This window comes from Hyperoodon ampullatus, assembly GCF_949752795.1.
Source record: "Hyperoodon ampullatus genome assembly, chromosome: 10".
In the NCBI taxonomy this organism is placed as follows: Eukaryota; Metazoa; Chordata; class Mammalia; order Artiodactyla; family Ziphiidae; genus Hyperoodon; species Hyperoodon ampullatus.
The window spans coordinates 82,325,114-82,349,487 of record NC_136923.1 but is presented as its reverse complement, the minus strand read 5'-3'; the positions used below and the strand labels follow the sequence as shown (position 1 = coordinate 82,349,487).

The window sequence follows — 24,374 nt, the reverse complement described above, 5'->3', positions numbered from 1 at the left end:
GGAAATAAAAGCTGTGCAGCATAGATCTGGGAAGATGGGGAGATGGGCGTTCCTCCCACACAAGCCCTTCCCTAGGGGCTGCTTCTCACTGGAGCAGTTAAAAGTCCTTAACACTTCCTCTAGCCTGATAAATCCCAACCTTGTTCCTTCCCAAAACTGAACCTGGGAGTATCTACTCCAGAATCAAATTAAAGTTCCCTGTGTTTTATCTTTCAATAAATCATTCCTCTCTGGGAAACTGAAACATCTTAGGAATGACAAAGTATGGGAACCTTGTAAAGGAAATAGTATAGTTTTGGTTCCTGGGCCAATTCTCAAAGGCCGGTCTTACTTACAAGATAGGTGAACTGTATGTAATATTATAGGCTCTGACCATAGCATATAGTATGTGCAGTTTAACTGCTGCAGCAGCAGAAATTGGGGGCTTGCTTAATTCTTAAAAAATTTAACCAGTCAGGCAATAGAGGGAATAAACCTTGTAACTTCAAATCATTGGAGCCATGGTTCTCCAACCCAGTGGTATACTGAGATCATTTGGGAAGCTTAAGAAATACTGATACCAGTCCTGCAAGAGTCAGGCCAAGAAATTGGCCTGGAAATAGGTCAAGTAATTGTATAGAATTAAAATTGTCTCAGTGTTTCAGCCAAAGTGGAGAAAAAGCCACTGCACCAGAGGCTACTCCTGATTATGTTTTTAGAGGTATGGGGACCCAAGAGAGGCAGGACAGGAAGGTGCCAGTGCTTCCAGGAGCAGCAGCTGGTGGCAAGGGGCTTTCTGCTGTGAACCAGACCTGGAAGCCTTCCAAGGCCTTAAAGTGTTGAATCACTGGCGGCAGCAGCAGCGATGATAAAGGTTAGGGAAATCGCCAGCAACGGCTTAACGGGCCAAAGAAGAGAATTCCTGAAGCTGGGCCAACTACTTTCATGAGTCCTCATTAGGGAAATAGTTCATCAAAAAGCAACATCACGAAATTTCCTGGTTGCCTAGTGGTTAGGACTCGGCCCTTTCACTGTGGGCCTGGTTCAATCCTAAGATCCTGCACGCTGCGCGGCACGGCCAATAAATACAGCCACTTTAGAATATGAGAAGTCATCACCTACCTGTACACATACACTTCCTGGAACTTAAAGTCACTTTGCAACATCAACCACAGGCGGAACTCAACCACTGGGAGCTGAGAAATGTGTCAAATAAACAGATGAATACTATAGAATTCTTGGAAGAGACTTTTTTTTTAAATATTTATTTTGGGCTGCACCGGGTCTTGGCTGTGGCACATGGGATCTTTGTTGCGGCATGTTTAGTTAAATTCATTAATTTGAGATGTCTGGTTTTCTTGAATTTTTTTTTTTTTTTTCCCTGTATGCGGGCCTCTCACTGTTGTTGCCTCTCCCGTTGCGGAGCACAGGCTCCGGACGCGCAGGCTCAGCGGCCATTGCTCAAGGGCCTAGCCGCTCCGCGGCACGTGGGATCCTCCTGGTCCGGGGCACGAACCCGTGTCCCCTGCATCGGCAGGCAGACTCTCAACCACTGCGCCACCAGGGAAGCCCTAATTTTTCTTTAAAAAATTTATTTATTTTTTATACAGCAGGTTCTTATCAGTCATCCATTTTATACACATCAGTGTATACATGTCAATTCCAATTGCCCAGTTCATCCCACCACCATTCCCCCACCCCGGCCCCTTTTCCCCCCTTGGTGTCCATATGTTTGTTCTCTACATTTGTGTCTCTATTTCTGTCCTGCAAACCGGTTCATCTGTACCATTCTTCTAGGTTCCACATATATGCGTTAATATACAATATTTGTTTTTCTCCTTCTGAGTTACTTCACTCTGTATGACAGTCTCTAGATCCATCCACGTCTCTACAAATGACCCAATTTCGTCCTTTTTATGGCTGAGTAATATTCCACTGTAGATCTGTACCACATCTTTATCCATTCGTCTGTCGATGGGCATTTAGGTGGCTTCCATGACCTGGTTATTGTAAATAGTGCTGCAATGAACACTGGGGTGCATGTGTCTTTTTGAATTATGGTTTTCTCTGGGTATATGCCCAATAGTGGGATTGCTGGATCATATGGTAAGGCTATTTTCCGTTTTTTAAGGAACCTCCACACTGTTCTCAATATTGGACATATATACACTACCAAATGTAAAATAGATAGCTAGTAGGAAGCAGCCACCTAGCACAGGGAGATCAGCTCAGTGCTTTGTGTCCACCTAGGGTGGGATAGGGAGGGTGGGAGAGAAGAAAGAGGGAGGAGATATGGAGATATATATATATGTATAGCTGATTCACTTTGTTATACAGCAGAAACTAACACACCATTGTAAAGCAATTATACTCTAATAAAGATGTTAAAAAAAGCTACATGAGGTATCACCTCACACCAGTTAGGATGGGCATCATCAGAAAATCTACAAACAACAAATGATGGAGAGGGTGTGGAGAAAAGGGAACCCTCTTGCACTGCTGGTGGGAATGTAAATTGATACAGCCACTATGGAGAACAGTATGGAGGTTCTTTCATTTTCTAAAAAACTGCAGACTCTTTACCACTGCGCCACCATGGAAATCCCTAGTTTTCTCTAATTGACAGTAATCTTATGAAGTGCCGACTACCCGATCTTTGTCGCAAAAACTCTTACATAGCCTGGCTCCTCCCTTACCTCTTCAGGGCTGAGAGGCTGCGACCCGGGCCTAAGTCCTCAGTTTTATCCACCAAATAAAACAGATTCTCAACGTTTAGATCGTGTGTTTTTTTTCAGTGGACACAATTATACCTTAATAAAGATTAAAAAAAACAAAACAAAACAGGATATGGGCTTCCCTGGTGGCGCAGTGGTTGAGAGTCCGCCTGCCGATGCAGGGGACATGGGTTCCTGCCCCGGTCTGGGAAGATCCCACATGCCGCGGAGCGGCTGCGCCCGTGAGCCATGGCCGCTGAGCCTGCGCGTCCGGAGCCTGTGCTCCGCAACGGGAGAGGTCACAACAGTGAGAGGCCCGCGTACGGCAAAAAAAAAAAAAAAAAAAAAAAAACAAACACAACAGGACAGGAAGTTTAATGTACCTGACAGATCTTGCAAATTCAGATTTCGCTGGCTAGACAGAGCAGGGTGACAGTCCCTTGAGTGACCCCCCAATCCAAGCCGGGACAAGTGAGAACTAGAGAGAAGTCCTTTGGTTACACAAACAGGGACTAGACTATCTGGGAGGCCACCCAGGAAGAGCGTTCAGCTGCGCGCGCACCTGGCAGCGTCGGGGACGTTCTCCGGCCTGGCCAGTAAAGTCACCTGTTTTTATGTTTTTCAAAATTCACAAAACATCTCCGAATATTTGCCCAGAAGAATGTGAAACGTTCACTCATGGCCTCTCTTTCACTTAACTTTAGTCTTGTTTGGACGAACTATGTGGAAAATTCTGAGGATCGAGACAGGCATCTCAGAAGACAGCTATAGGCCTGTCAGGCCCCGACGCCACGCGCCGTAAATAAAGGGCTCTGGCCCCGGCCTTGTCGTTCTCTTTGTGCAGTGGACTCGTGGATGGTGAAGATGGTGGCTTTGGGATCCGCCTGGCGGCCATTGTGCAACCTTCCAAGAGGAAGGCGACCGCCTGCGCCGTCTTTGCACAGCTGCCGGCGTACAGGTGCCTCAGTACCTCAGGGCCGTGTTGGACACTGAGCAGGATGAACTATCATTACAGACTAGAATTTCTGATGTCTCTGTGACTCCACTGCTTGGAACTGAGCCAGCCCAGGGCAGAGGGACTCGTCTGGTAGTCGCCCTGGTTTCTGCTCACTGGTTTCTTCCCAGGCCCCTGATTCTCGAAGGAGGGTTCGCAGCGCCTCGAAGGTGAGTGAATTGTGGGATATGGAGTGGCTGGTGGTTGTACTGGGGGAGGACGGGGGTGATGATGACAACAGGTGATTCTGAGTGTCTCGCTGACGCCATCACCGCAGCGCGCTGACCACCTCCATCCCCCGGGTTGGGATCCCTAGTATTTGGGCTCGGGGAAGCCACTTATTCGTGTGTCTCGTTTCTCCATTAGGGGTTTAAGACGTTCACCGGTGTGTTATTTTTGAATAAAGGTGAGTGTTAGGTGTGCGGGCGCTCTCAGTGTCTCTCACTTTTTTAACTTCCCAAAGTTTTGTTTAAGCCTTGCTAAACCTGCTTTCTCCACCTGTTTTCCTACTATGAACTACTCGGCATGCTGGGCCTCCTTGATGGAGCTGTTCTCCGCAGTTCTAAATTTGTTTCCTACTTCTTTTCTCTCCTGAACTTCCCATCCCTGAATTCTTAATTTGCTAGATCCTTATACTGGGGCTGTTGTATTTGAATGTTGTAGATTCCTTCCCATAATGGCTTCCCTTGATCCAGGTTTCCCTAAATTGGGGATGATGATTTCTCAGACTAGAGTCTCTGATGCTGATCCTGATGTCAAAATTAATTTCTGACTCATTTGGGGAACTGGATACCTGGAGTTTTGAGAGGAGCCAATGGGAGGGCTGTATCTCTCTGCTTGTATTTCTCATCGGTGGTCCTGCTTTCATCTTTCTAGCTTGAGAGCTTTGGAAGCCCAGCAGGGGCAGTGCCCCTTCACAGAGATTCAGGGATAGCCTGGTGGCTGAAGGCCTAAAGTTTGGAATTCTTCTCCTGGAGAAGTGCTGTTGGGATAGCTGGGATGCCTAGGTAATGGTTTCTGCCACTTCATCAACAAGCTGTGACAAGAAGTGGAGAGTAGCATGCCTTCTACGTGGGTACTGTGGTAAGTCTCTTGTTGGTTTTTCTGCCAGCTCCAGAGTGGTAATGGTGACCTGGTTGGACTACAGTCTCTGAGAACTTCTGAGCATCTTTGAAACCACCTGATCCACTGTTATGCTTCTTTCCACCCTTTGTGGCAATTCCCCTGCCCACCCAGACTTTTCTTTTTTTTAATTAAAACTGGTACATAACTACATTAGTTTTAGGAACATAATGTTTTGGATAATTACATACACTAGAAAGCGATCACCACAATAAGTCTAGTCACCATGCAATTGATCCTTTTTGCCTAACCACCTTTCCTTCTGATAACTACCAATCTGTCCCTGTATCTATGATTCATGCTTTTTTTTTTTTTTTTTGCGCTACGCGGGCCTCTCACTGTTGTGGTCTCTCCTGTTGCAGAGCACAGGCTCCGGACGCGCGGCCTCGGGGCCATGGCTCACGAGCCTAGCCGCTCCGTGGCATGTGGGATCTTCCCGGACCGGGGCACGAACCCACGTCCCCTGCATCGGCAGGCGGACTCTCAACCACTGCGCCACCAGGGAAGCCTGATTCATGCTTTTTTAAAATAAATTTATTTATTGTATTTACCTATATTTGGCTGCATTGGGTCTTCGTTGCGGTGCGAGGGCTTCTCCTTGTGGTGGCTTCTTTTGTTGCGGAGCACGGGCTTTAGGCGCGCGGACTTCAGTAGTTGTGGCTCGCGGGCTCTAGAACACAGGTTCAGTAGTTGTGGCTCACAGGCTTAGTTGCTCTGCGATGTGGGATCTTCCCAGACCAGGGCTCGAACCCGTCCCCTGCGTTGGCAGGCAGATTCTTAACCACTGTGCCACCAGGGAAGCCCTAGATTCATGCTTTACTGCCAGTTGCTTGCATGTTTCTAATATGTGTTGCTTTTATGAAATTTTAGAATTTTGCTGACACAAAGGATGTTCTCTACCTGGGGTTGGACAGGTCCTCGGAACTTCACATCTTTCCTGCATTAACCCGCGTGAGCAGCTGTCAACCTCCTGGGGTGGAGGGAGGGGACTGCGTAGAAATTTGGGGACCAAAATCAATTAGGTGGCCTTTACTTCGTCTTACCCAAAGGATTCCAATAAAATATTTTAAAACAAATAAAAAACAGATTGGTCTCAGTGAAAACAAGATGGTAAGAAAGGTTTAGGGACATGAAAGGTTAACCACCAGTGAATGAGCATCACAGTTGACATCTAGCTGTACCTCTTTGCAGCCACATACAAAAAGTAGATTTGCCACATATTGACACCAATGTTAAGGATTTCTAGATTGACTGTGATAGTATTCTAATATTTGAGGTTTTTATGACACCATTAACACGGACATCCAATTTGCCTGTTGATCCATTGGTGAAAACATAGGTTGTCCAGATATATTTTAAAAGAATATACTGGTGGTCGCCAGGGGCAGGGAATGAGGAAATGAAGTTACTGTTTAATGGGTATAGAGTTTCCATTTTAGAAGATGAAAAGAGTTCACGGGGATGAATGGTGGTGATGGTTGCTCAATGTGATGAATGTGTTTATTACCACTGAACTGTATGCTTAAAAGTGGTAAAGATGGGGAGGGGGATAAATTGGAAGATTGGGATTGACACATACATGCTACTACATATAAAGAAGGTAACTAATAAGGAGCTATTGTATAGCACAGGGGACTCTACTGAATACTCTGAAATGGCCTATATGGGAAAAGAATTTAACTAAAAAGAGTGGATATATGTATAGCTGATTCACTTTGCTGTATACCTGAAAGTAACACGACATTGTAAATCAACGATACCCCAATAAAAAATTTTTTTAAAATGGTAAAGATGGTAAATTTTATGTGTATTTCACCACAGTAAAAAAAATGGGGGGAAAAGCATAACTCTCTGCTCCTGTTTGTCATCGTCATAAAGGAGATTCCCCACCAGCATGTACAGAGTATGCTGCTGTAAGGCTGCATTGTAAATTATCCAGCTTCTGGTAAGGGGGCATTTGAGTTTCTGGTCATGGTATATACCAGTGCTGATTCCCTATTAATTTGCACCCATTTGAAGTTGTGTTGTAGAATACATTTCCAAAAGTAAGAATTTCAGAGTCAAAGGATTTGGGTATTTAAAGTAATAATGTATGTTCCATAAAGTTGTCCCAGTTTATACTCGTAACAGCAGTCTCCCTCAGAGTGCCTGTTTCTCTACCTGCCATCACTACTCCAGGTGGAGTGTACCAGTTTGTGTACCTAATAATTCATCTTTTAAATATTGCACATCTTTTGCATCTGTTTTCCTATGGAACGTTTCCAGCTTGGTCCCCACTCAGCAAAGATTTTTTCCAACTTTTATTTTCCTTAATCGTCTTTGCCAGATCTTTTTTTCTTTTCCTGTCCTTGAAATTGCCCTGTTTGGTACTCTCTACAGGACACAGTTACCTGCTCCCATTGCTATTCTCTGACCACGGGTTCTGTATAATCTTAGCAGCCACCATATATTTAGTGCTTTGGTCTGTCCTAGGCTTTTTATGTTTCACTTCATTGAATCCTTAAAACCTTGCAAAGTAGATATGTATCTACCCTACCTTGCAGGCAAGGATAGGAAAGCTCAGGGATGTTAAATAATTTGCTTAAGGTCACAGAGATAGGAGGTATTGAGGCCCCTGGGCTGGACACTGGTGTTTGTCAGTGGAGTAAAATTGAAGCTTGGTTGTCACCCAGACACTCCAAGGACAAAGCAAGTGGCAGAAGCTGAGCTCTGCTGAAGTTAAGATAAGATGACCACTCCTGAGGTCAAGGTAAACTTCCCTGTCTGCACATGCGCAGGAAAGCTCCTTGGGGGTCAAAAAGGGAGGGGGCACCACCCCATAATAAGTGTGGACATACCTCCCACAGGCCTCTGCAGTGGAATCCTTCTTGGCAAAAAGCTGCACTCGCATCTTGGGGAGGGTCCTAGGACTGGTCAGTTGTGAAAAAAGAAACAAGATAATTGGCTAAAGGTAACCAAAGACCCAGAAGACCCGTCCTATATGTGATTTAAATCGCCCTTTTACGGTACTCCTCAGAGAGGATGCCCATATCCTTTCTGTGTATTTCTGCCTTGCTTCTGTCTTAAACTGTTTCCCTGTGTGCTGTTCTCCCAATTGTGCTGTGTCTCTAATAATATACTTTGTACCTGTTCTTACAATTTTTGCCTCCTTGAAACATTCTTGCTTTCAAATGGGGAAGAGCCAGGGAACTTTGCTTTTAGCCTCTAGCCCCTGGTGGACCAGCGGCTAGGTTCTATTCCCTGGCAGGAACTAAGATCTCTCTTCAGGACCACTCACTGGTCTCTCTGAGATCAGTGTCAGTCAGGATTCAAATTCCTTTCTGTCTAGTATATAATATATCTACGGCCTAGCTTTAAACATTTCCAATAACTGAAGCAAACCCTTCTTTGATTCCATTTTTCTTTTTCTCCCTCCCACTCAGAGGATGTCACCCAGCTGAATTGTGGCTGTATCATTCTTTGGCTTTTCTTTGTACTCTGAATTCAATGAGTCCCTAAAATATTGTTTGGTTTTGTATTTTGTATCTTTTTGAGCTTCAGAAATAGGGACTAATACTCCATGTAGTTATGTTGCAGCTTGGTTCTTTTTTGTTCACGTACTTCCCTATAGTTTAGATTCCATCCTTCCAAACACATTTCTGCCCATTTTTATTTATGCAAAAAAAAAACAAAAAAACAATTCTAGGTTGATGGGTGTCTCTGGGTAGTGTACATGAGGACTTGCATTTGTAAGTGCATTTTTCTAGGGTGACAGTATCACATAGGAAGCACAGGGGACTGGTTAAGATGTAGGGAGCCAGACTGAATACTTATAGCTGTTCTACTTTGGCTAAGTTACTTAGCCACGCTATTTCCTCATTTATAAATGGATAAAAGAGTACCTACTCCTACTGAGTTGTTAGGTTTAACTATATGTAAATGCACTTAAAACTGCCTAACACATAGTAAGCCTTATCTAGGCATTAGCTATAATTAGATTATTCCAAATAGCTTAGACAGCTAACATAGCCTAGTCAATACCTCATCCAGTTTTCCTTAGTCCTTGACATTACTATTAAATGGTCAACTTCATTTCTTGTCCATAGGGTCTCTTCTGCATTCTCTCGCCCTCATTTGTATGATCCAAGTCCTGCCCTAGGTGTTCAGACCCTCCTTCCTGTGTCAGTCCCAGGTTTAGAGTATAAGATTGAGGGACTTCCATGGTGGTGCAGCGGTTAAGAATCCAGGGTACATGGGTTCGATCTGATCCCTGGTTCAGGAGGATCCCACATGCCACGGAGCAACTGGGCCCGTGCAACACAACTCCTGAGCCTGCGCTCTAGAGCCCGTGAGCCACAACTGCTGAAGCCTGCACACCTAGAGCCCGTGCTCCGCACCAAGAGAAGCCACTGCAATGAGAAGGCCATGAGCCGCAACCAAAGAGTAGACCCGGCTCGTCGCAACTAGAGAAAGCCTGCGTGCAGCAACGAAGACCCAACACAGCCATAAATAAATAAATAAACGAATGAATGTATAAAAAAAAAAAGAGCTACAGCCATGGTGAAGATGGTCACGTGAAGTTTCCTTAATTCCAGGCCTGGAAATCACTTTCCAGTCCTCGCACTCTTGAGCCCCACAGCCTCTCTTCACAGTGGTGACAGTGATTTGATAAGACCCCTACCCCAAAGCACACTGAATCTTCTTCACCCCCAGGAGCACTTTCAGAAGTAACCAGTCCTCCCAACCCACTAGGCAGATCTCATAGCTCTCTAAAATTAATCTATGCAGAGCCTGGCCTGCCATCTCAGCTACTGAAGACCGTGAGCCTCCCAGACCTGTTTCCCCAGGCATCTCATCCCTGGAATCCTTAGCAACTGGCTAGTGCGCAAGCCCCTTCAGAATGATACCTCTACCTGCCTGTTGCTTGTGCCTGAACCCTTGGAGTCTGCTTGAGTCCTGTTTGCATATTCTATATCCAATTTGTCAGCAAATCATGCTGGCGATACCTTAACACCAAAATTTGGCCGCACCTCACAACTCTACTGCTCCTTGACTCTGGTGGGATCCACCATCGGCTCACTTAGCTCCTCTGCGTGATGCAACAGCCTCCAACAAAGCTTCTGGATATAATTTGGTTTGTGAGGAAATCCTAGAGCCAAGAAATAAAAACTGTTTTGGACATTGTTTGCAGGAATAGAACTTTATAGAATGCCTTTGGAAAACAGTTTAGCAGTACCTACTACAAATGAGGCACGCTCTCTTCAACCCAGTGTTTCCACTGCTGGTGATGCACCCTAAACAGTCACATACAGATACAAGGATTAATATACACATCCTGGATGGCACTGTTGGTTGAGGGGGAGAAAAAAAGGAACCCAAGTGTTCTCCAATAGGGAAATGGGGGTATATTCATAAAATACACCATGTGTGGGCTTCCCTGGTGGCGCAGTGGTTGAGAGTCCGCCTGCCGATGCAGGGGACACGGGTTCGTGCCCCTGTCCGGGAGGATCCCACATGCCGCGGAGCGGCTGGGCCCGTGATCCATGGCCGCTGAGCCTGCGCATCCGGAGCCTGCACATCTGGAGCCTGTGCTCCGCGACGGGAGAGGCCACAACAGTGAAAGGCCTGCGTACTGCAAAAAAAAAAACAAAAAACAAAAAAAACACCATGTGTTACATGCAGCAGTAGGATTACTAACATACCAGTGTGGATTAATCTCACAATGTGAAGAAAAAAAGCAGATCACAGAAAAATAGTATGTCATGCTTAAAAACATTTACCACTAAACAATATATTGTTTAAAGTTCCTACTGTATAGCACAGTATATTCAATATCCTGTGATAAACCGGATAGAAAAGAACATGAAACAATCACTTTGTTGTAGAGCAGACATTAACACAACATTGTAAATCAACCTTACTTCAATAAAATAAAATTTAAAAAACAATATAGTGTTTGGAGTTAAGTATCATAGTAAAAGCAAAAAGAAATGCATAGCACTGGGGCTTCCATGGTGGCGCAGTGGTTGAGAATCCACCTGACAATGCAGGGGACACGGGTTCGATCCCTGGTTCGGGAAAATTCCACATGCCCGCAAAGCAACTGAGCCCGTGCGCCACAACTGCTGAGCCCGTGTGCCGCAACTACTGCAGCCCAAGTGCCCGTGCTCCAAAATGAGAGAAGCCACAGCAATGAGGAGCCCCCACTTGCCACAACTAGAGAAAGCCTGCGTGCAGCAACGAATATGCAACACAGCCAAAATAAATAAATAAAATAAACAAACAAAAAAACCTGCCTCCTCCCACTTGTGCTCTTATGTTTTCTATGCTCAAGACATGTGAGTACAGCAATGAGTCTATTTTTCTGTGGGTTGTGAACCCCGCACTGTTGCTTTAATGTCCCTCACATTTTCATTTTAGGCGCTTAACAAGCGGTCTTGCATTGCTCACAAAGGATGAAGAAACAAAGGCCAAAACAAATTACCAAATATAATTGTATCTAAAACAGGAAGGAAGGTAACGCACAGAGAGTTGAAATCCAGGCTAAAAAACTAAGTGGAAGAACTACGTGCACAGCAAATAATGGGAAGTTTTAAAGGAGCTAGAATCTGGGTCCCGCCAACCTCCCACTTTACAGCACCATCCCGACCAGTTTGCTTTTAAGTGAGCCACCTGCCAACCTGCTGTAGCATATGATGCTGTTAAAGAGGAGTGAACATTCCCGCCCCGCCCTCGCAGGCTCATCACCACATCACATTTATTTTAAAGCGGTGGACAGCCTAGAGGCTGCAAGTGACAAGGCAGAAGGCCGAATTCCGGACTTAAGATTAATCCTGGCACCACCAATCATCCGAGGCTGAACCAGGAATGAAGAAGGCAGAAAGGAAACAGGGGGGAGGCCCGGACCCCAGGCTGGGAAAGATGAGGAACTGGGAGAAGCCCCAAAGGCCTAATGATAGCTGAATTTCTATAGAGATTTTTTTTCTTCCTCAAGCCCCAGTCCAGCCCGAGGAAAACGGGATTGGTTCTGGGCGGGGACAGGGGCGCGGTGGATCCAACCCTCCCCTTCCCTCCCCACGCCCCTGACCGAACATGTCCCTTCTAAGGCGTTGGGAGCCTTCTCCAATTTAAGCACCGTCTGTTTACCTGATTACTTTTCTTTTGAAAATTCAAATTTTCCCATCCCCAGATATTCCATCCATATAGGGCTAAAGACGACGCCAAAACTATACTGCATTGTCTCTTTCCTTGTCCTTCCTATTTTAAAAATAAGATGGGAAAAACGCCGGGATGGCCAAGGCAATTCTCAGGCAGCCCGGCCCCTCCGCGAACCGGCCCAAACGCGGCTGCTTCCATCAGCGTCAGGCTCCAATCAGCGTCTCTTTGGGCCACAGATACCCCACCCTCTTAGAGAAACTCCGGATCTTTCTGTAATTTCGGTCTCCCCGGAATCGTGTACCCCCTAATCCTACTTTAAATGACCAAGCTTATTTGGGCCCCACGACCCTCTCACCGCCCTACTTATTACAAGCCTCCCAGTCGACATCCAACTACTTGGCAGGCGGCTCGCCAGGGAAACGGAGACTGGGTGAGCGGAGTCAACAACGACTCTTCCCAGCGCCTCTCCCCCCTCCCCTTAGGACTCCAGTTTCCTCCAGCGAATCCGAGAAGAGTCTGGAGAGTTCTGGGAGGGGCGGCACCCAGGGAGCTGATTGGTCCCCGAAAACCAGGGGGCAGGACCTGAGGCGAAACCCCTGGAATATTCCCGACCCGCAGCCCCACTGAGCTCGGTGACTGGCTGAGGAGGGAAAAGGCGGAGCTTGATGAAAACCCATAAACACAGAGCCGCCCTCAGAGAAACGGAGAGCCCGGAGAGAGCTGCTAGGATTTGGGCGGCTGGTGAGCGCAGCTTCCGCAGACACACTATCTGCGAGGGCCACCCCGAGCGGCACCGGCGCGTTCCGTTTTCGGATTCCGAAAGGACCGAGCTCCTCGTCGCTGGACTCGTTGGCCGTTTTCAGGTCTGAAGTTCGTTGCGGAGCCGAGAGGGCAGGACACCGGCATGGCGAAAAGCACGGCCATTGGCATCGATCTGGGCACCACCTACTCCTGCGTGGGGGTGTTCCAGCACGGCAAAGTAGAGATCATCGCCAACGATCAGGGCAACCGCACCACCCCCAGCTACGTGGCCTTCACGGACACCGAGCGGCTCATCGGCGACGCGGCCAAGAACCAGGTGGCGCTGAACCCACAGAACACCGTGTTTGACGCGAAGCGGCTGATCGGCCGCAAGTTTGGCGACCCTGTGGTGCAGTCGGACATGAAGCACTGGCCTTTCCGGGTGATCAACGACGGTGACAAGCCCAAGGTGCAGGTGAGCTACAAGGGGGAGACCAAGGCGTTCTACCCCGAGGAGATCTCGTCGATGGTGCTGACCAAGATGAAGGAGATCGCCGAGGCGTACCTGGGCCACCCGGTAAGCAACGCGGTGATCACCGTGCCGGCCTACTTCAACGACTCGCAGCGCCAGGCCACCAAGGATGCCGGGGTGATCGCGGGGCTGAACGTGCTGAGGATCATCAACGAGCCCACGGCTGCCGCCATCGCCTACGGCCTGGACCGGACGGGCAAGGGGGAGCGCAACGTGCTCATCTTTGACCTGGGCGGGGGCACGTTCGACGTGTCCATCCTGACGATCGACGACGGCATCTTCGAGGTGAAGGCCACGGCCGGGGACACCCACCTGGGTGGGGAGGACTTCGACAACAGGCTGGTGAACCACTTCGTGGAGGAGTTCAAGAGGAAGCACAAGAAGGACATCAGCCAGAACAAGCGGGCCGTGAGGCGACTGCGCACCGCCTGCGAGAGGGCCAAGAGGACCCTGTCGTCCAGCACCCAGGCCAGCCTGGAGATCGATTCCCTGTTCGAGGGCATCGACTTCTACACGTCCATCACCAGGGCGCGGTTCGAAGAGCTGTGCTCGGACCTGTTCCGGAGCACCCTGGAGCCCGTGGAGAAGGCTCTGCGCGACGCCAAGCTGGACAAGGCTCAGGTCCACGACCTGGTCCTGGTGGGGGGCTCCACCCGCATCCCCAAGGTGCAGAAGCTGCTGCAGGACTTCTTCAACGGGCGCGACCTCAACAAGAGCATCAACCCCGACGAGGCGGTGGCCTATGGGGCGGCGGTGCAGGCAGCCATCCTGATGGGAGACAAGTCTGAGAACGTGCAGGACCTGCTGCTGCTGGACGTGGCGCCCCTGTCGCTGGGGCTGGAGACGGCTGGGGGCGTGATGACTGCCCTGATCAAGCGCAACTCCACCATCCCCACCAAGCAGACGCAGATCTTCACCACCTATTCGGACAACCAGCCCGGCGTGCTGATCCAGGTGTATGAGGGCGAGAGGGCCATGACGCGGGACAACAACCTGCTGGGGCGCTTCGAGCTGAGCGGCATCCCACCGGCGCCCAGGGGAGTGCCCCAGATCGAGGTGACCTTCGACATCGACGCCAATGGCATCCTGAACGTCACGGCCATGGACAAGAGCACGGGCAAGGCCAACAAGATCACCATCACCAACGACAAGGGCCGGCTGAGCAAGGAGGAGATCGAGCGCATGGTGCAGGAGGCGGAGAAGTACAAAGCCGAGGACGAGGTCCAGCGCGAGAGGGTGTCTGCCAAGAACGCCCTGGAGTCGTACGCCTTCAACATGAAGAGCGCCGTGGAGGATGAGGGGCTGAAGGGCAAGATCAGCGAGGCCGACAAGAAGAAGGTGCTGGACAAGTGCCAGGAGGTGATTTCCTGGCTGGACGCCAACACCTTGGCCGAGAAGGACGAGTTTGAGCACAAGAGGAAGGAGCTGGAGCAGGTGTGTAACCCCATCATCAGCGGACTGTACCAGGGGGCGGGTGGCCCCGGGGCTGGCGGCTTTGGGGCCCAGGCCCCTAAAGGGGGCTCTGGGTCTGGCCCCACCATTGAGGAGGTGGATTAGGGGACTTACTATTGTTTCTCTGTATTCCTTTTTGAGACAGAGGAGACCCAAGGACCTTGGTTATTTCCCTGTATGTTAGTCCTCTACTATAGCCGTTCATTCTATGGTTGGCTTTTAACCTCTAATAATTAGCTTGCTTGTCTTTGTTATTTCTGTATGTTATAACCAGTTCCGGTGTTCACCAGAATTATTTGCGTTTCATGTAAGTTGGTAGTGTAAGGGTCGCTTTCCTTTTTTTTTCCCTCTCTCAAATGGATTAACACTGCCACCTTCTGTCCTATTTTTTGCTTTGTAAACATACCAAAACTTATGGAATTAAAAATTTGCATGCTTAAGGAATAAGAATAAAATGTTAAATATGTATGTCTGCTTTTACTTGGAGAGGGATAATAGTCTCTTCTCTGAAATCCATAGACCATGAAAGGGCTGTACTTCTGAAGAGAGTATCATACGTATTTGGAGCCGTGGGTATGGCTGTTTTTGTTGGGACTTTATTGTAAGTGGTAAATCACATCCATGACAGAAAACAAATTCCAAGTGCCCATTTTGATTGGGGTGGGGTTTGTTTTAGGTACAAGTAGGGATGGGAGCTGCAGTAGGGTTTTGGGGAGGAGAGACTGTTGTGGTGTTAAAGGCAGTGTTGAGATGGGTTCGTGGTTCCCTAGGGTCTTGCACTCACTGTGTGCAGAGCTGTTCATTTCTTACTAGACCTGTGAGTCTTCCAGTCTTTTATTTAAGTTATGAATTTAGGGGTGGACAAAACAGTAAAAATGAGATGCAGATTCATACTCTGTTTTATAAATCCCACTTGAGTGACTTAGTGCAAATTATTTAGCCTCTTAGTTTTGGTTGCCTCCTTTCAAAATAAAGCATTTGTCTGAATGGCCTCAGTTCCAAAGATCTAGATCATTTTGAGCAGAAATGTGCTGTAGGCAAGCAACATGTTCAACGAAGGTCACTGGAGCTGCAGTTATTCAACTGAGGGTCTGGGGGAGTGAGATACTGAGAGTTTGGGGGCATTGCAAGAAAGAGGAATGGGCCAGGCACTGCACCTGTTTCTCTGAGTCACTCCAGTAATCCTCAGTAGTTCTCATCACACCACCCTCTAACTTAGGCATTGTAAAGTTTCTTTTTCATAGGTAGCCATCACTTAAGCTATATCCAGAGCAAAACTAGGGAGGAACAAGTGATGATTTGGGGGCCAGGGTTTTTTCACACTGCCTGAACACTGGGGCTAGTGTGGGTGGTTCCTGTCTGGCTGTAAGTGGTGGTTTTACCCCAGTTTTAACAATCAGTAGCCTTTTTGTTCTTTTCATGGACAGTCGCAAAACAAAAGCAACTTAATAGCACATTTAATTATGAACGAAGAGGAAATAAAAGCTGTGCAGCATAGATCTGGGAAGATGGGGAGATGGGCGTTCCTCCCACACAAGCCCTTCCCTAGGGGCTGCTTCTCACTGGAGCAGTTAAAAGTCCTTAACACTTCCTCTAGCCTGATAAATCCCAACCTTGTTCCTTCCCAAAACTGAACCTGGGAGTATCTACTCCAGAATCAAATTAAAGTTCCCTGTGTTTTATCTTTCAATAAATCATTCCTCTCTGGGAAACTGAAACATCTTAGGAATGACAAAGTATGGGAACCTTGTAAAGGAAATAGTATAGTTTTGGTTCCTGGGCCAATTCTCAAAGGCCGGTCTTACTTACAAGATAGGTGAACTGTATGTAATATAGGCTCTGACCATAGCATATAGTATGTGCAGTTTAACTGCTGCAGCAGCAGAAATTGGGGGCTTGCTTAATTCTTAAAAAATTTAACCAGTCAGGCAATAGAGGGAATAAACCTTGTAACTTCAAATCACTGGAGCCATGGTTCTCCAACCCAGTGGTATATTGAGATCATTTGGGAAGCTTAAGAAATACTGATACCGGTCCCGCAAGAGTCAGGCCAAGAAATTGGCCTGGAAATAGGTCAAGTAATTGTATAGAATTAAAATTGTCTCAGTGTTTCAGCCAAAGTGGAGAAAAAGCCACTGCACCAGAGGCTACTCCTGATTATGTTTTTAGAGGTATGGGGACCCAAGAGAGGCAGGACAGGAAGGTGCCAGTGCTTCCAGGAGCAGCAGCTGGTGGCAAGGGGCTTTCTGCTGTGAACCAGACCTGGAAGCCTTCCAAGGCCTTAAAGTGTTGAATCACTGGCGGCAGCAGCAGCGATGATAAAGGTTAGGGAAATCGCCAGCAACGGCTTAACGGGCCAAAGAAGAGAATTCCTGAAGCTGGGCCAACTACTTTCATGAGTCCTCATTAGGGAAATAGTTCATCAAAAAGCAACATCACGAAATTTCCTGGTTGCCCAGTGGTTAGGACTCGGCACTTTCACTGTGGGCCTGGGTTCAATCCTAAGATCCTGCACGCGGCGCGGCACGGCCAATAAATACAGCCACTTTAGAATATGAGAAATCATCACCTACCTGTACACATACACTTCCTGGAACTTAAAGTCACTTTGCAAGATCAACCACAGGCGGAACTCAACCACTGGGAGCTGAGAAATGTGTCAAATAAACAGATGAATACTATAGGATTTTTGGAAGAGATTTTTAAAAAAATATTTATTTTGGGCTGCGCCGAGTGTTAGTTGCGGCACATGGGATCTTTGTTGCGGCATGTTTAGTTAAATTCATTAACTTGAGATGTCTGGTTTTAATTTTTTTTTAATTTAATTTAATTTATTTATTTTTTATACAGCAGGTTCTTATTAGTTATCTATTTTATACATATTAGTGTACATATGTCAATCCCAATCTCCCAGTTCATCCCACCACCATCCCCGCCCGCCACTGTCCCCCCTTGGTGTCCATACGTTTGTTCTCTACATCTGTGTCTCTATTTCTGCCCTGCAAACCGGTTCATCTGTACCATTTTACTAGGTTTCACATATATGCATTAATATATGATATTTGTTTTTCTCTTTGAGTTACTTCACTCTGTATGACAGTCTCTAGATCCATCCAGTCTCTACAAGTGACCCAATTTCATTCCTTTTTATGGCTAAGTAATATTCCATTATATATCTGTACCACAACTTCCTTATCCATTCGTCTGTCGATGGGCATTTCGGTTGCTTCCATGTCCTGGCTATTGTAAATAGTGCTGCAATGAACACTGGGGATGTGTCTTTTTTTTTTTTTTTTTTTTTTTTGTGGTACGCGGGCCTCTCACTGCTCTGGCCTCTCCCGTTGCGGAGCACAGGCTCCGGACGCGCAGGCTCAGCGGCCATGGCTCACGGGCCCAGCCGCCCCGCGGCACGTGGGATCTTCCCGGACCAGGTCAGGAACCCGTGTCCCCTGCATCGGCAGGCGGACTCTCCACCACTGCGCCACCAGGGAAGCCCGCATGTGTCTTTTTGAATTATGGTTTTCTCTGGTTATATGCCCAATAGTGGGATTGCTGGGTCATATGGTAAGGCTATTTTTAGTTTTTTAAGGAACCTCCACACTGTTCTCAATAGTAGACATATATACACTACCAAATATAAAATAGCTAGTAGGAAGCAGCCACCTAGCACAGGGAGATCAGCTCTGTGCTTTGTGTCCACCTAGAGGGGTGGGATAGGGAGGGTGGGAGGGAGAAGCAAGAGGGAGGAGATATGGGGATATATGTATATGTATATCTGATTCACTTTGTTACATAGCAGAAACCAACACACTACTGTAAAGCAATTATACTCCAATAAAGATGTTAAAAAAAAAAAAAGCTACAATTAGGTATCAACTCAAACCAGTTAGGATGGGAATCATCAGAAAATCTACAAACAACAAATGCTGGAGAGGGTGTGGAGAAAAGGGAACCCTCTTGCACTGTTGGTGACAATGTAAATAGATACAGCCACTGTGGAGAACAGTATGGAAGTTCTTTAATTTTTTATTTTAATTAATTTATTATTTTATTTTTGGCTGCATTGGGTCTTCTCTGCTGCGTGAGGGCTTTCTCTAGTTGCAGCAATTGGGGCCTACTCTTCGTTGTGGTGCACGGGCTTCTCATTGTGGTGGCTTTTTTTTGTGGCAGACCACGGGCTCTAGGGGCACGGGCTTCAGCAGCTGTGGCACGCAGGCTCTAGACCGCACACTCAGTAGTTGTGGTGCAGGGGCTTAGTTGCTCCCCGGCATGTGGGATCTTCCTGGACCAGGGATCGAACCCGTATCCCCTGCATTGGCAGGCAGACTCTTTACCACTGCACCACCATGGAAATCCCTAGTTTTCTCTAATTGACAGTAATCTTATGAAGTGCCGACTACCTGATCTTTGTCGCAAAAACTCTTACATAGCCTGGCTCCTCCCTTACCTCTGCTGAGAGGCTGCGACCCGGGCCTAAGTCCTCAGTTTTATCCCCCAAATAAAACAGATTCTCAACGTTTAGGTCGTGCATTTTTTTTCAGTGGACACAATTATACCTTAACAAAGGTTTAAAAAAAAAAACAGGACAGGAAGTTTAATGTACCTGACAGGTCTTGCAAATTCAGATTTCGCTGGCTAGAAAGAGCAGGGTGACAGTCCCTTGTAGTGACCCCCGAATCCAAGCCGGGACAAGTGAGAACTAGAGAGAAGTCCTTTGTTTACACGAGCAGGAACTGGACTATCTCGGAGGCCACCTAGGAAGAGCGTTCAGCTGCGCGCGCACCTGGCAGCGTCGGGGACGTTCTCCGGCCTGGCCAGGAAAGTCACCTGTTTTTTGTTTTTCAAAATTCACAAAACATCTCCGAATATTTGCCCAGAAGAGTGTGAAACGTTCACTCATGGCCTCTCTTTCACTTAACTTTAGTCTTGTTTGGACAAGCTATGTGGAAAATTCTGAGAATCGAGACAGGCATCTCAGAAGACAGCTATAGGCCTGTCAGGCCCCGACGCCACGCGCCGTAAATAAAGGGCCCTGGCCCCGGCCTTGTCGTTCTTTTTGTGCAGTGAACTCGTGGATGGTGAAGATGGTGGCTTTGGGATCCGCCTGGCGGCCGCTGTGCAACCTTCCAAGAAGAAGGTGACCGCCTGCGCCATCTTTGCACAGCTGCCGGCGTACAGGTATCTCAGTACCTCAGGGCCGTGTTGGACACTGAGGGGACCGAAGTTTCGGGCTGAGCAGTATGAGCTATCATTACAGACTAGAATTTCTGATGTCTCTGTGACTCCACTGCTTGGAACTGACCCAGCCCAGGGCAGGGGGACTCGTCTGGTAGTCGCCTAACTCACTGGTTTCTTCCCAGGTCCCTGATTCTCGAAGGAGGGTCCGCAGCGCCTCGAAGGTGAGTGGATTGTGGGATATGGAGTGGCTGGTGGTTGTACTGGGGGAGGACGGGGGTGATGATGACAACAGGTGATTCTGAGTGTCTCGCTGACGCCATCACCGCAGCGCGCTGACCACCTCCATCCCCCGGGTTGGGATCCCTAGTATTTGGGCTCGGGGAAGCCACTTATTCGTGTGTCTCGTTTCTCCATTAGGGGTTTAAGACGTTCACCGGTGTGTTATTTTTGAATAAAGGTGAGTGTTAGGTGTGCGGGCGCTCTCAGTGTCTCTCACTTTTTTAACTTCCCAAAGTTTTGTTTAAGCCTTGCTAAACCTGCTTTCTCCACCTGTTTTCCTACTATGAACTACTCGGCATGCTGGGCCTCCTTGATGGAGCTGTTCTCCGCAGTTCTAAATTTGTTTCCTACTTCTTTTCTCTCCTGAACTTCCCATCCCTGAATTCTTAATTTGCTAGATCCTTATACTGGGGCTGTTGTATTTGAATGTTGTAGATTCCTTCCCATAATGGCTTCCCTTGATCCAGGTTTCCCTAAATTGGGGATGATGATTTCTCAGACTAGAGTCTCTGATGCTGATCCTGATGTCAAAATTAATTTCTGACTCATTTGGGGAACTGGATACCTGGAGTTTTGAGAGGAGCCAATGGGAGGGCTGTATCTCTCTGCTTGTATTTCTCATCGGTGGTCCTGCTTTCATCTTTCTAGCTTGAGAGCTTTGGAAGCCCAGCAGGGGCAGTGCCCCTTCGCAGAGATTCAGGGATAGCCTGGTGGCTGAAGGCCTAAAGTTTGGAATTCTTCTCCTGGAGAAGTGCTGTTGGGATAGCTGGGATGCCTAGGTAATGGTTCCTGCCACTTCATCAACAAGCTGTGACAAGAAGTGGAGAGTAGCATGCCTTCTACGTGGGTACTGTGGTAAGTCTCTTGTTGGTTTTTCTACCAGCTCCAGAGCGGTAATGGTGACCTGGTTGGACTACAGTCTCTGAGAACTTCTGAGCATCTTTGAAACTACCTGATTCACTCTTATGCTTCTTTCCACCCTGTGTGGCAATTCCTCTGCCCACCCAGGGGAAGGCAACCACCTGCGTATATAACTACATTATATAAACTGGTATGTAAGTACATTATATAAACTGGTATATAACTACATTAGTTTCAGCAACATAATGTTTTGGATATTTGTATACACTAGAAAGCAATCACCACAATAAGTCTAGTCACCATGCAATTGATCCTTTTTGCCTAACCACCTTTCCCTCTGATAACTACCAATCTGTCCCTGTGTCTATGATTCATGCTTTTTAAAAAATAAATGTATTTATTTTATTTACTTATTGTTGGCTGCATTGGGTCTTCTTTGCAGTGCGAGAGCTTCTCCTTGTGGTGGCTTCTCTTGTTGCGGAGCACAGGCTTTAGGCGCTCGGGCTTCAGTAGTTGAGGCACATGGGCTTAGTTGCCCCGCGGCATGTAGGATCTTCCCAGACCAGGGCTCGAACCCGTGTCCCCTGCGTTGGCAGGCAAATTCTTAACCACTGCGCCACCAGGGAAACCCTACATTCATGCTTCACTGCCAGTTGCTTGCATGTTCCTAATATGTATTGCTTTTATGAAATTTTAGAATTTTGCTGACACAAAGGATGTTCTCTACCTGGGGTTGGACAGATCCTCGGAACTTCACATCTTTCCTGCATTAACCCGCGTGAGCAGCTGTCAACCTCCTGGGGTGGAGGGAGGGGACTGCGTAGAAATTTGGGGACCAAAATCAATTAGGTGGCCTTTACTTCGTCTTACCCAAAGGATTCCAATAAAATATTTTAAAACAAATAAAAAACAGATTGGTCTCAGTGAAAACAAGATGGTAAGAAAGGTTTAGGGACATGAAAGGTTAACCACCAGTGAATGAGCATCACAGTTGACATCTAGCTGTACCTCTTTGCAGCCACATATTGACACCAATGTTAAGGATTTTTAGATTGATTGTGATAGTATTCTAATATTTGAGGGTTTTATTACGCCATTAACACAGACATCCAATTTGCCTGTTGATCAATTGGTGAAACCATAGGTTGTCCAGATATATTTAAAAGAATATACTGGTGGTTGCCAGGGGCAGGGAATGAGGAAATGAAGTTACTGTTTAATGGGTATAGAGTTTCCATTTTAGAAGATGAAAAGAGTTCACAGGGATGGATGGTGGTGATGGTTGCTCAATGTGATGAATGTGTTTATTACCATTGAACTGTATGCTTAAAAGTGGTAAAGATGGGGAGGGGGATAAATTGGAAGATTGGGATTGACACATACATGCTACTACATATAAAGAAGGTAACTAATAAGGAGCTATTGTATAGCACAGGGGACTCTACTGAATACTCTGTAATGGCCTATATTGTAAAAGTATTTAACAAAAAAGAGTGGATATATGTATAGCTGATTCACTTTGCTGTGTACCTGAAAGTAACACGACATTGTAAATCAAGGATACCCCAATAAAAAAATTTTTTTAAATGGTAAAGATGGTAAATTTTATGTGTATTTCACCGCAGTAAAAAAAAATGGAGGGAAAAGCATAACTCTCTGCTCCTATTTGTCATCGTCATGAAGGAGATTCCCCACCAGCATATACAGAGTATGCTGCTGTAAGGCTGCATTGTAAATTATCCAGCTTCTGGTAAGGGGGCATTTGAGTTTCTGGTCATGGTATATACCAATGCTGATTCCCTATTAATTTGCACCCATTTGAAGTTGTGTTGTAGAATACATTTCCAAAAGTAAGAATTTCAGAGTCAAAGGATTTGGGTATTTAAAGTAATAATGTATGTTCCATAAAATTGTCCCAGTTTATACTCGTAACAGCAGTCTCCTTCAGAGTGCCTGTTTCTCTGCCTGCCATCACTACTCCAGGTGGAGTGTACCAGTTTGTATACCTAATAATTCATCTTTTAAATATTGCACATCTTTTGCATCTGTTTTCCTATGGAACGTTTCCATCTTGGTCCCCACTCAGAAAAGATTTTTTCCAACTTTTATTTTCCTTAATCGTCTTTGCCAGATCTTTTTTTTTTTTCCGTCCTTGACATTGCCCTGTTTGGTACTCTCTACAGGACACAGTTACCTGCTCCCATTGCTGTTCCCTGACCATGGGTTCTGTATAATCTTAGCAGCCACCATATATTTAGTGCTTTGGTCTGTCCTAGGCTTTTTATGTGTTTCACTTCATTGAATCCTTAAAACCTTGCAAAGTAGATACGTATCTACCCTACCTTGCAAGCAAGGAGAGGAAAGCTCAGGGATGTTAAATAATTTGCTTAAGGTCACAGAGATAGGAGGTATTGAGGCCCCTGGGCTGGACACTGGTGTTTGTCAAGTGGAGTAAAATTGAAGCTTGGTTTTCACCCAGACACTCCAAGGACAAAGCAAGTGGCAGAAGCTGAGCTCTGCTGAAGTTAAGAGATAAGATGACCACTCCTGAGGTCAAGGTAAACTTCCCTGTCTGCACATGTGCAGGAAGGCTCCTTGGGGGTCAAAAAGGGAGGGGGCACCACCCCATAATAAGTGTGGACATACCCCCCACAGGCCTCTGCAGTGGAATCCATCTTGGCAAAAAGCTGCATTCGCATCTTGGGGAGGGTCCTAGGACTGGTCAGCTGTGAAAAAAGAAAACAAGATAATTGGCTAAAGGTAACCAAAGACCCAGAAGGCCCGTCCTATATGTGATTTAAATCGCCCTTTTACGGTACTCCAGAGAGGATGCCCATATCCTTTCCGTGTATTTCTGCCTTGCTTCTGTCTTATACTGTTTCCCTGTGTGCTGTTCTCCCAGTTGTGCTGTGTCTCTAATAATAAACTTTGTACCAGTTCTTACAGTTTTTGCCTCCTTGAAACATTCTTGCTTTCAAATGGGGAAGAGCCAGGGAACTTTGCTTTTAGCCTCTAGCCCCTGGTGGACCAGCGGCTAGGTTCTATTCCCTGGCAGGAACTAAGATCTCTCTTCAGGACCACTCACTGGTCTCTCTGAGATCAGTGTCAGTCAGGATTCAAATTCCTTTCTGTCTAGTATATAATATATCTACGGCCTAGCTTTAAACATTTCCAATAACTGAAGCAAACCTTTCTTTGATTCCATTTTTCTTTTTCTCCCTCCCACTCAGAGGATGTCACCCAGCTGAATTGTGGCTGTATCATTCTTTGGCTTTTCTTTGTACTCTGAATTCAATGTGTCCCTAAAATACTGTTCTTCATAAATAGGGACTAATACTCCATGTAGTTATGTTGCAGCTTGGTTCTTTTTTGTTCACGTACTTCC

General features: G+C 46.7%; 1 protein-coding gene and 2 long non-coding RNA genes across 3 annotated transcripts; all 3 read left to right on the top strand.

Annotated features, from left to right (window-relative positions):
• Positions 1-3,557: 3,557 nt before the first annotated feature.
• Positions 3,558-5,363, top strand: LOC307059659. Its single transcript, XR_013811135.1, has 4 exons — positions 3,558-3,857; positions 4,054-4,093; positions 4,564-4,770; positions 5,172-5,363. It is a non-coding gene; the product is annotated as an uncharacterized lncRNA (long non-coding RNA).
• A 7,479-nt stretch (positions 5,364-12,842) lies between these two features.
• Positions 12,843-15,126, top strand: LOC307059484 (heat shock 70 kDa protein 1B). Its single transcript, XM_079713505.1, has one exon. It carries the CDS (start codon positions 12,851-12,853, stop codon positions 14,774-14,776), a length of 1,926 nt encoding a protein of 641 aa, XP_079569631.1. The 5' UTR covers positions 12,843-12,850; the 3' UTR covers positions 14,777-15,126.
• A 5,143-nt stretch (positions 15,127-20,269) lies between these two features.
• LOC307058735 lies at positions 20,270-22,583 on the top strand. Its single transcript, XR_013811103.1, has 4 exons — positions 20,270-20,306; positions 20,777-20,907; positions 21,012-21,179; positions 21,687-22,583. It is a non-coding gene; the product is annotated as an uncharacterized lncRNA (long non-coding RNA).
• Positions 22,584-24,374: the final 1,791 nt, after the last annotated feature.

Excerpts from the sequence above, each read along its gene's own strand:
- LOC307059484 (XM_079713505.1), top strand. The coding sequence starts at position 12,851 with ATGGCGAAAAGCACGGCCATTGGCATCGATCTGGGCACCACCTACTCC.